General features: G+C 41.8%; 1 protein-coding gene across 1 annotated transcript in view; it reads left to right on the plus strand.

Annotated features, from left to right (window-relative positions):
- NAGPA (N-acetylglucosamine-1-phosphodiester alpha-N-acetylglucosaminidase) overlaps positions 1 to 12,493 on the plus strand; it is a 167,364-nt gene that overhangs the window by 113,558 nt on the left and 41,313 nt on the right. The window contains exon 6 of the mRNA XM_078680175.1: positions 9,629 to 9,834. Coding sequence (XP_078536301.1) covers positions 9,629 to 9,834 — 206 coding nt within the window. The remainder of the gene's footprint in view (positions 1 to 9,628; positions 9,835 to 12,493) is intronic.

Genomic DNA, 12,493 nt, shown 5'->3' on the forward strand with positions numbered 1-12,493 from the left:
TCTCACACACTCGTACAGCCACTCTGACACCCACTCCCACACTGATACATAGTCAGTGCCACTCAGATGACAAATATTAGAAACAGTATTACTCAGTAGTACAAAAAGAATAGTAATTTAGCTTATGCAGTAGGTATATATCTTTAACTCAGAAATGTTTACGAAACACTTAAACTCACTGCAAGATGTCATCAGTGGTGTCATTTGAGATGTCATCAGTGGTGTCACTCACCAAGTCATTAGTGATGTAATGTGAGGTCATAAGCAGTGCATTGCGGGGGCATTAATTATAGTTAGCCCAGGTAACTAGAACTGCTGAATTTCAATGGTTTTGTATGAGTAAAACGTGAGCCTAACTATAACTTCCCTGTAACCTTTGATGTATTTTCAGTGAAAATATATATCTCCCCGAAATCGGTGTGCATACACCAGCAAGTTTCCAGAACGTCAGGGTGCTAGTTAGAACACTAGTTCCTAAGCTTTTCAATATTACAGAAGTCCAGCTGTCGAGTTGAAAAAACAGGAACAACACACCAGGCAGTATTTAAAGATTTATTCCAAACCAAGGTATCAGAAATCAAAGCGTCAGACACGTTTCGGCTCCATTGGCCTTTATCATACGTTGGCTATGTCAATGTACGTCATTTTTAAACACCAAGGCTATAAACAAAAAAATAAGGTAGGACTTTAAGTAGTCCGAAAGTATCAGGGTTATCTTATAATGGTAAACATTGTCATCTACAGTGTTGGTATACCGACAGTAAACACGCCCAAGTGGGCAAAGAGAGATTAGATTAATCATGTTAAATTAAGTTGCACTTTAAAACAAAATTAAAAGGAACAAATAGAAACTTAAATAACCACAAATGCAGCAGTACAAAACTATTGTTAAAATAATGAGCATAAATATAGGTACTCCATCAATATATATGTGACATTTTTCTTGTTGTGCTCCAGCGGGCATCCAAACAAATTCATACACACTCATTTAACTATTGCTTCCAAGTGGGCAAAACCAAACGTTCCCAAATTTAATTAACTTCAGTCATGTGCTGTACACTTCACTGAACGTCTCACTCTTCTTGAGTAGCTTTCCATTTAAAGTGCAGCTTCTCCACAGTATGTCATGCAACCTCAACTGTGTACTGGCTATTGCGACTGCATACCTGCAAATGAAACCTATACAAAAAAATGGTTACTTGGCAGTACAGAGACTGAGAATGTAAATCTTTAAAAATATTGCGAAGATTAATACTGCAGCTATAAACGTGTATACATTTCTTTATCAATGTTGAACCCATTGGGCTTCTTAGTATCCATTCTCAAGATATATTTGGACACCAGCCTTCTGAAGGATTTCTCCCTGCCTCCCTCTCTGGCTGTCTTCGGTATGCAGTCTATTACATTGTATGTTAGTAGACTAGGATCACCGTTCTGAACATTCTTAAAGTGCTGTGCGCTACCCTTCATCTTGATATTTATGGCCCTCAAGTGCTGTCCAAAGCATTTGTGCACTTGTAATTTAGTGCTGCCAAAGTGTAGATTTTAGGGCATGGACAATATAGTGCATATACAGCATGATCTGCAATTCAAGACATGCTGAATTTTTATCTTTTCGTTGAGGTTGGTTGTCACCTCTGTGAAGGTCCTGCCACGAGCACAGGCCCTGCATCTACTGCACTTAGTAAAACCTTTTTTTGGTTTCAACCAAATACTCCGTCTTAGTTGTTACATTATCATGGACCAGTTTGTCTTTGACCTATTGAGCCCTTCTGTATCTGATTTGAGGTTTCTTTCCTGCTTCTTTGCCAATAACTGGATAATCTAAGATATAGTGCCAATGCCTGTGTAATGCTTTCCATAATGAATTATCTTGGCTATTATATTTTGTAATGAACCTACAAACTATATATCAAGTGTGTAGGTTCATTACTAAGATGATTGGTTAGAGACCGAGATCTATAGGAAACCCACTGCAGGCAACACAGTATTGCATGCTACCAGTTTTCACCCCACTAACTTGAAAGCCACCATACCGTAAAGAGAAGCACTTAAAGTGCTCAGACATTGTAGTGAAGAAAGTGAATTTGACACTGCTACCAAAGATCTAGCTGCAAGATTCAAGGAAAGGGGGTACACAGATGAGGTTATCCTCCAATCAAGTGAGAAAGCCAAATATTTGAAAAGAGAGGAAGTTATCTTTAAACCCTGTAAACCCAAACAGCAAAACCAAATCTAATACAGGTGCATCACTCACTATATCCCTGAACATAACAGCATCAGAAAAATGCTGAATAGGTACTGGTGCCTAGTCCGAAATGACCCAGTGATAGCTCTGACCCTTCCACAAACGTTGGGGTGCACTTTCAGGAGTGCGAGGTCGAGGAGGGACAATTTGGTTAGAAGCAATATCGTGGAATCCACTGAAAGCCGTCGGCTGGCTGAAAGTAGTGGATTCCGTAAGTGGAGCAGATGCAATGCATTGTACAGAAACTCATGACAACTATGACTGAGAGCTAAAGTATTTTGTCATTGATGCGGTGCCCAGAAATATCAGAGGTGGAAATAGGGAAAAGGATCTCAGGAAACTTGAATTCACCTACATACTGAGATTAGATACCAAAAACCCAGGGGCGGAGGACTCAACGCAGATTAGGAGCTGTGTACGTGAAACTTTCATAGATTGGAGATGTCTTTATGAACTTTAGTTTTTTTGCTCTTTTTCTTTAGTTGATTTTACCCATTTTTTTTGGGTTGGGGGAGTCCGATGTCAAAAGAATCATACGCGCTTTATTGATGAATTTGAGATGTTGCAATAAGATTGCAAGTTGCCGTCTTGTATTTCATTTTATAATAGAATTGATGCAGCAAACAAATGATGGACGGAATGCTGACAATGCAAACATTCTCCCCCTGTCAAAAGATCTGGGTTAAATCCATCGTTCTTTTGCCCTCAACGCCACCCCAGTTTGGACCAAGCCATAATGCAAATCACTCATGACCCTGTGCCTCATGGGAACAGTCCAGACCTAACTGCCAGGCCAAGTCCTCCCTGGATCGGAAACAAGCATCCTGGGACCAGTTTCAGGGTATGTCACCCTTCTTCAGCCAGGCTAGCTTGAATCCAGTGGCACAGTGAGCAAGGGAACTACGTCTGGGCATACCCATCCCACTTAGGGTTAAAAGTGTTGCAGCAAACAAATGATGGACGGAATGCTGACAATGCAAACATTCTCCCCCAGTCAAAAGATCTGGGTTAAGTCCATCGTTCTGTTGCCCACTAAGCCACCCCAGTTTCTTTTTTTTTTTTGTTTTTGTTTATTTCAAAGTGTTTTTATTTATTTTTATGCAAAACACTAGCATTTCTGTTACAAGGTTAGCCAGTCGCAGTTTATACAACAGTGTCCTGAGACATTAGGACACATTTGCATAGCTAACCCCACATGACGTTATTTACTGAAAACTAGAGAAAGGGAGACAGAAAAAGGCAGGAAAGAAAGGGGTGAAAGAAGAACAAGGAGACAGGCTCTGAGAGTTACATATCCTCTTAATCGCTTGTTAGTCTGACATACGATTAGCATACTTGTGAAGAAATTGGAACTCATGTTGACCCACATGCAGACCCGTGGGGCCATAGTAGTTGCGCCCGGTTACAAACACTTGTCCGTACACACGGGGAACCAGGGTAAGTTTTGCCGACATGTCTTATTTTCATGGGGATTCACAAAAGTCTAGGAACGTGTCGAGTGATTTCCACATCCCTCTGGAGGCTGGCCTCTAGGGTGAGTTCTGTAGTGCAATGTTGTCCGCTCCTCTGAGATGCGTGATCCAGTTGAACCAGCCTTTGTATGAAGTCTTACTTGTGTATTTCCAATTGGCTAGGACCATTTTGAATGCTGCGGTCAGTAGCAGATCTAGTAGGTCCTTATCGTGATCTGATCTCAGTTCTGCGGTCATAAATGCAGTGGTGAGGGAGGAAAATTATTTTGTTAGCGTACAGCCCAGCAGCCTGTTTATAAAACCAAAGATTTTCTCCCAGAATGTTTTGAGTGTTGGGCATTGAAAGATAAGATGTGCTAGATCCCCCCTTTCCTTGTTACAGTTACAGCATAATGCGTCCTCCCTGAGACCTGATGAGAATAAGCTTGCAGGGGTCTAAAAAGCCTTATGGAGTAGCCAAAATTTTGTTTGAGAGAGCACTAGGGAGATTTTATTGCGTGAGGCCGAGGACCATACTGTAGCCAGTTCTTGTTCATTAAATGTGGTTTTAGTTTGATTTTCCAAATAGGTAATTGTTTTGTCATTAGGTTTAGAGGATTTTGGGCGGAAGAGTTTGTAGAGGTGTAGGACCTGGTGCCCTAATTTATTAATGTTTGACACATATCAGGAGATTGACAGTTATGCGGTGGATAGTTTGGTTTTGGTCAAGGCCGCTCTGATTTTCAAAAAGTTATAGAATTCAATGTCCGCTAAGTTATTCCTTGACTTGAGGTCTAATAGTAAGCATGATCACAGAAATAAGACTGGGCAAAGAGTTGTAGATATTGCTCACTCAAGCTTTATTATTAAGCTGAAATTAGTTTCTTTTTCCTTTTCTATCAGTACTTCCATAGAAATTTTGATTCATAGGCCCCCTTGGGCTTCATTGAAATGCATAATCAGGTACGAGTGGACATGTGAGTCAAAATTCACAACTTAGTCGCAATGGCATTATAGAACACTTAACTGCCATAATGCCATGGTGGAGGTATGCAATTTGCATCAATGCCCTCTCTTACAGGATAAGAGATTGAAAGTTTGTTAATTTAATAAACCACAAATTCTCCGTTAGATTTGAGTTTCATTTTGATTTACCAAAACAGTTTAACAATATTACAGGCAGTCATGTATACGTTGATTTGATTTGTAGGCCAACTTAAGCTGAATTGTAAGCATAATAATGTGTAAGCGTAATTATGTATAAATTGCATTGATTTGTAGGCCCACTTGAGCTGAATTGCAAGCACAATCTGCAAGCAGACATGAGTTAACAGAGCATTGAAATGCCATAATGCCCTGGCGGAGAAATGTAACTTGACCTATTGCACTTTCTTTGAAGACAAGATGTTGTACAGTTTTTGAATTAATTAACCGTAAGCTCTCCTCTTGGTCTAAATTTATTTTGATTTAACAGAAGAAAATCTTTTTGTGGTACTACAGGCAATCATGTAATAATTGTTGTGATCACGGAACAAACAATAATACATGTAAAGTATTTCTACTATGTCTATTGTGAAGCGATGCACATTATGAACGTAAATCGAGTAAAGGAAATTGCGACCCCTTAATATGAACAAGGTTCCTGCGAGCCAAAAAGCGTTATGGGCGACTTTTTCTCAAATAAATCATGAGAACAGAGACCGTTTTTGTGCTGGCATCTGGTGATTAAGACAGTACCATTTATAAAGGGCTTTTACGATTGAATGACCTAGACCAAATACTCATGATTATAATTGTTTCGTGCACAAATATAACAACTTTTTGCCTCATAACGAAATACATTCCACCTGTTTATTTACATTGATGAGACGATTACCAGTCACCTTTAAATTGTATTACTGTTTCAACCATTAAACATATATCTTTCACTTTAATAATTCATCATCATTGCTGCATTGCAATTAATTCAATGTAAGATTGACATATCTCCAGTTTTGCTGCCTCGCTATACACTTCCTAAATAGAGAAATTCGTAACCGAGAGAGGAAAAAAAGTCAGCATCTAGAGAAACCAGAATTACCCAAACCTGAAATTCTTTTGGATGTAAAATAATGTTTGTGTGTTTAAAAAAAATATATATTATTCCTTTAGTGTGTCGAGTGTTAAGCATCTGTGAGGAACTTAAGTTTGTCTGCCAACAACCTTCATTAGACGTTATTTCCAGTTCCCCATTCCACTTCTTATTTATAGCTGTATTGGTCATTTATTCATTATTGCTCAGCATTTTATAAAAGAAAAGTTGCTGTGCCTTTGCTTAATGCAAATCATTGTTCTGAAAGTTCAGCATTAGTTATTACGGCAGAATAAAACATTCTGCCTTGAAGTGGAGAAGAGAGATTTCAAATAGCACCGATTGTCTCAGTGCAAGATAATCTTCTTCAGGTTAAAATATTTTGTTTTAAAGATACGCGGCAAACAAGTCCAAAGCCATTAAGTTATGAACAGTTTGGATCAATGTCACATAATGATTTTTAGACAGCCATGTATAAATGTTTCTATAAACAAGTAAATACATGTTTGATTTCAGTTACTAATTTATCATTGCTCATGAAAATTAAAATGATCAATTATTTTAATATCAACACTTTTATATATATTAGTGTTGTCCGTGCCATATTATATGTAGCTTCTAGAAAGTTCTGTACATGTGTAAAAAAAACTCAGTTTCATAGCAACCTTTCTTCTTCATCCTCTAAGCAACAAAAACAAATTCAATCTTATGTTACACGTGTTCCTCCATAAAAATAGTTCTCTAGCATTAGGCAAATCAGTTAAATCTGGACAACTAAATATAAAAGTCTCAGCCTCTCTCACAATCAGCTGAAAAAAAGCGAAAACTGTTATAAGCTAGTTTACTGTTTCCCGGCCACGCCATAGTTTAATGTGGAGTTAGGATCACAGCTCCATCAATATAAACTTAATTGTAAAGGTTTCATTATTTTCTAAACAAATCTTGGTTGTAATTGAGCTTTTTAACTGTCAAGATCTGACGAAGAGCACTGGATTGTCACACCTCTGTTACACTTTTAGCTCTTCGTGTAATCCTTAAAGGACACTCCGGGAGGTGTTTAGTGAGTGGAGATTTACGATTACAGGTCTAACTACACTACACGGTTGCTGTTTTTGAGTCTGGTTCTTTTTTAATTTACATTATGTACAACTTGGCTGATTTGTTTCAAGTGGACTTGCTGCAATGATACCAAGTTGTAGTAGTATTATTGCCTGTGGTGTCCTACCACACATTAAAAGTTGTTCCGGAAGAGATGTTCATTGAGTGCTGTTGAGTTTATATTTTTCATTGCGTTTCCTATGACCTCCTCGCACCCCAGGTAAAATGACGCCTTAAACATACATTGAAATTATATTTATTCTTATATGAATTCAATAAAGGTCTTGGTATAAACCCCCACATATGAATAATTTACGTATGAAGTTTGAAGTTTATTTTAATATGCTTGATTAATTAAAACTGTTGCATACAAAAGATAAAAATTTCTTGTGTTAAAATTGTTCTGTAATAAATGATTTTACATCGTATTAAAATAACACAAATTATTAAAACATTCTGTACTTTAACCTTGCTCGTTACTAATATTATTTTGAGTATGGCTATTCTTGTTACGTTCCAGTCCGTTCATGTGAAGATTAGTCGTTTTGCGTCTCTTTCCCATATTTTATTCTTTTTGCGGTTATATCGAGGAATTTCATTAGCCGGCAGTTTAGCTGGACCAGGTCGGGGTTGAAGCACAACATTAGCGCTTGTCTACATGTTCTGGCTCCGTACTGTTTGAGTCCTGGCTTTAACAGGGTGACCCTTATATCTTTTAGCCTTACGCAGATGCATATAACATGAATTGCGTCCTCAACACCGCTGCCGCATAAACGACACTGCTGGGCTCCTTCCTTTCTCTCCCAAGGCGGCAGAAATTGTTTAAAGGGGCCGACCCCCAGTCGGAGTTTTAGGAATTTTTCCTTGATGTTGATTTTTAATCCCATTTTCAGGTAAAAACTGGGGTTTTAATTTGTTGTATGTGTGTAGGACCATCCAGCCGTGTGATCGTTTGGCTAATGTTTTCTTGTTCTCAATTGCAGAAAGTAAACGAGTTACCTTTGTCACCGTTTTTTTTTAATGTTAGATGGTTTACCTGAACATCCCACAACTCTCTTAAACCTAGGTGTTTAATAGATTCCTCAAGATAAACGCTTGCTGGTGTTTTTCCTGGACGGGAAAGCTCCATCCAAAGTTGGTCGTTCAGGGTTCCCTTTTCATTGCCTCTAATTTTGTGCCAACGTTTCACAAATGCTCCCATGCGTTCAAGGGACTGTTTTTGGAGGCCAAATTCCAATCGCATTTGGGCCGGGGAGACCATTTTCGGAAGTTGGAAAATTGCTCGGTATTATTTAGATATTATATTATCGAGAGTTGTTGCATCTTTTCTTTTCAGCGCTTCACTCCCATAAGTAATCGTTGGCTGGAGTTTTGCTTGCAAGATCCTTAATAGAGGGTCGCATGTCCGGTCCGGTAAAAGCTTCTTTAGGGGCTTTATAGCTAGGTAGGTCGTTACTCCCTTTCTCCGCAGGGCTTCTAATTGTGGTTTTGATGAATTGTTTTGGTCCAACAATACACCAAGGCATTTATAGCTCACTCCTTGTTCCAAACGATGACCATCAAGGAACCAGCTCAGATGTTTCTTCTTGCGGTAATTAACTGCCATTATTTTTGTTTTGTTGTAGTTTATTTTTAATGCGTTTTCTTGTGAGTGTGTCTGAGTGACATTCGTATGGGATTTTACTTTTTCTTCTAAAATCTCTTGTTCTTTTCCTATTGCTTTTCTTTCATCACTAAATGATTCTTGCTGTTGAATTGTTCCTGTATTTGCAGCATACTTTAGAGTCTTTTGAAAGTTTGATCTAGTATACCTAGATTGTCGACATACACGATTACCAGCAGTAATATGGCTGCAAGATGTAGATTAAAATATACTGCATATTTTAAATACATTTTCAAGTTCCACATATGTTAAATATGATTGGAGCGTGTTTACGACCGCTGTCCGCCTTCTAGGAAAATTGGCAGCTTCCAGCATGCTGTGTATCAGTGAAAAACCTAAATGCATCCTCAGCAATCAAGACTTCATTCAGTTGTCAGAAAGGTTATGCTACAATTTGTTAGTACACGGTTACCAAAACTGAATGTTTGGTTAACAAAACAGTGAATGCAATAGTGGGGCACGTGGCCCTTGAGTTTGAGATTTTTAAAATTCTTTGGTGGTAATACCATTATGTAATGTTCAACTCGAAACACCAATTGCGGAAAAAGGGACAATTTTATTTTATCCAAAGGTGGTGTTTTGGCAGACAAATGTTCCAAAGGTCTTGTAAAAAGAAAAAATCAATTGTTTTAGGAGTCAGAAATTACGACAAGAATGCTTTTTCTCCATTACAAGGGAGAGATTCCCGAGAGGCTCATTTTAACGCCGGGGGGCTATTCAGTGCCCTAATCAGAATGTCCTCAAACTACTGTGAATTATTTTGTACTTTTTCGTTTTGTCAGTGCAGTGATGAAAATTGGCATAAAAATGGTTAGTATTGTCATTTACATGTTTCTCCAGTCAATTTGTTAAAGTGCAACACTTAGTACTAGTGCTTCGCTTGTCTCTACGCTCTCTTGAATTTGACAGATGAAGCATTTTCACAGACTAATTCATAAAAATGTTCACATGCACCCTTCAGAAACTCTCGTGTATGATCTATGAAGAATTGTGTATCGGTTTTGTTTAGTAATGTTAAGTATGGCAGCTGCACAAGTCCTGATGTAAGGTACACATTTTATCTGCTAAAAGCATCTCATTGTCTAACTTCTCTGCAGTGTTGAGGACAATATGTGGCGGTGTGCCCGAAACATCTCGACAGTGCTGTGTGTCCATCAGCCTGTCTGCATCCCTGCAGACTGCAGTGGCCATGGAGACTGCATACATGGCGAGTGCCGCTGCTCTGGCTCCTGGAGTGGGGCTGCCTGCAGCGTCCTGGACTGTGGCCCTCTGAACTGCAGCAGGCGTGGGATCTGCACCCAAAGTAAGGACATTCTTATTTACTGTGGTATTGGTCTGTAAGGGAGGCTGGTCGTTAGCAGTGCAGGAGATTGGCTCCAGTGAACATATATGACTGTGTCCCTCTGGCCAAAAATGCAAGACTAACTATCTGCTATTAAATACTATCAACACGTACATAGTAGCCCCGGGGTGACTTGTCACGGGCTGGCTTTTGACCTAGAAATTAATTAATCAGTGAGAGAATATGTGACCTCAAGAGGTCAATCGTACTATTGATCTGGGGGAGTGCCGGATGTCAGTGTTGTAGAACCCAATATATGAATGACAAATGGCACATCTTTCTTGATTCGTTTGTCAGATCTGCAAATATCAGCGGCATGGGCAGCAGTGAGGGCACATTAGTGGATAAGTGTGGCTCACTGGTTAGAGCGGCAGACTCTGAAGCAGAGATCAGGCCCGGGACCAGGGTTCAAGTCCCGACGCGGCAGGGTCTTGAGCTCAATGTCTGCGGACTCGATAACTCTCGCCTCGGCGCCTACTCTAATCATGGGTCCCACGCTGCAACTCTGGGCAATAGCTTGCTTAATCTCCACAACGGCCCCTACAACACTGGGATGCCTGGCTTCACCTTGGGGTTGCCCAGGAGGTGCTTCTCACAGGGAGAGCCAGGAAGGGTTCCACAGCGCTATACAGCGCCGGGACGCCCCGTTGGGGCAGCTGTGCGCTTTACAAAATACACTACATTAGTATCAGGACATGTTTTCTTTGCTTCAAGTACACTGACAGATGGGTGTCAGATACAAGTCTGTGCGGCAGAGTCTACATCTGGTTATGATAGCTTGATTAGCTTAGGCAAGTCTCGCAGAAGCAGCATTGTGCGTTGATTAGCTCTGCCAGTGCCACATCGACTTCTGAGAGTCAAAAATACAACAATCGGGTGGCAGGGTCAAAACATCAAATAAAGTGATTAAGAGGGAGGAGCTACGCGCGGACCCAAGATGGACGCGTGAGCAGAGGGTTCCCGAGACCCCTTCCGCCACCCTTATCTATCCTGCCACAGATCCTGATTTGGATGACGGGTGCTTCTTGTTGATGCCCTGCTGATATTGAAAGCTTCTTCCAGAATTCGATTTGGCCGCCGGGAACTGGACTTGTTGCACCCCATAATCTGAGGCCTACGGCAGTGGCCATCCAGGGGCTCGAGTTCCCGAGGTGCCCAGGTGGCAATTGAACAACAATGGCTGGAGAGAAGCCTCCGCTGCCCCTGTGGTACTTTCGGTTTCGATTTCGGTCATTGTTGGTGCCGACTCATTGCTGGTAGATACTGCTGCCCTGCTCTAGTCGCAGACTCTCACTCGGCTGTCGTTCCTCGACCTCTCGATTCCTTCAGTTTGCCATAGGGGGAATCATTCTGACTAGATCTCGGAAGACCCTTTGGAGCTCGTCGACCATTATGACGGGCAGGACGGACCCCGAGAGGCGCCACGCCAGAGGCACGAATCGAGGGGGAGCCGCTCAGACCCAGACTATAGACCGCTTTACTCGCCCGAAGGGATCCCCGGGTGGATCGAGCAAGTCCCCCAGAGAGGCTGGTGACGGTACCCCTGTGAATGAGGAGCCGACTTTGGCAGATGTTATGGGCGCCATTGCCAACATCCAGACTGCGATGGGGCAGCAATATGAAACTCTTGCTACTAAGTTGGATACGGTTGCGATTGAGGTCAACCTTATCAGGACAGACCTGGGGAAAACCAACGAACGGGTCAAATCTTTGGATGTGAAGACGGCGAGCCTAATTACGGATGTTTCAGATCTTCAGACCGAGGTCCGTGATCTTCGCATGGCCAGGGCCTCGTTTGCCCGTCGGCTGGATGATTTCGAGAGCCGGGCCAGGCGAAATAATGTCCGCATCGTGGGCGTTCCGGAGACTTCCACGGAAGTACCGACAGATCTTCTGGTTGAGGACCTTATCCAGAACTATTTGTCACCAAAAGGTCTTAGTAGTCTTTTTGCAGTGGAGCGCGCTCATCGGATTCCAGGCGGGAAGCCCAAGCTTGGGACCGCTCCGAGGCCTATAATAGCCAGGATCTTTAATTACCGGGACAGAGACGCTATCCTGCAGGCCTCCCGTGTCAATGGTCCCACTAAGTTTGAAAATGTTTCGATCAGCTTCTATCCGGACTTCACCCAGGCAGTGCAGAAGCAACGTATGGCCTTCACGGGGGTGAAACGACGCCTTAGAGACATGGACCTGAAATATGCCATGCTTTTCCCGGCTCGCCTGCGGATTGAGCATAATGAACGTACATTTTTCTTTGATCACCCTGAGGCGGCCAGTGACTGGCTGGATACTTTGCCGACACAGCATGCCAGCTCGGACTATGAGGGGTGCCGAGGGCGGCCTGGACGATCTGGAGTAGTGAGTCGGTGCCGATGAGCCATTATTGGACGCTTTGCAGTGGCTCTGTGATAGCGATGTTTATACGTAACGGATACCCGGGGGTGGTTGGACTCGGGACTCTTCCTCCTCAGGGGACACTTTTCTCTCTTCTTGTAGGTTAGTTTAATGGGGCGACAGGCACACTGCAAGTTGGGGTGGCTTTCTGGTCTACCGCAGGGGTGCAGGGAGGGGGGTTGTGTTTTGAGGGTTCTTTGGGGGGTGGTGGGGGGGTCTTTTCTTG

The sequence above is a fragment of the Lissotriton helveticus genome, chromosome 3_1, assembly GCF_964261635.1.
Source record: "Lissotriton helveticus chromosome 3_1, aLisHel1.1, whole genome shotgun sequence".
NCBI lineage: Eukaryota > Metazoa > Chordata > Amphibia > Caudata > Salamandridae > Lissotriton > Lissotriton helveticus.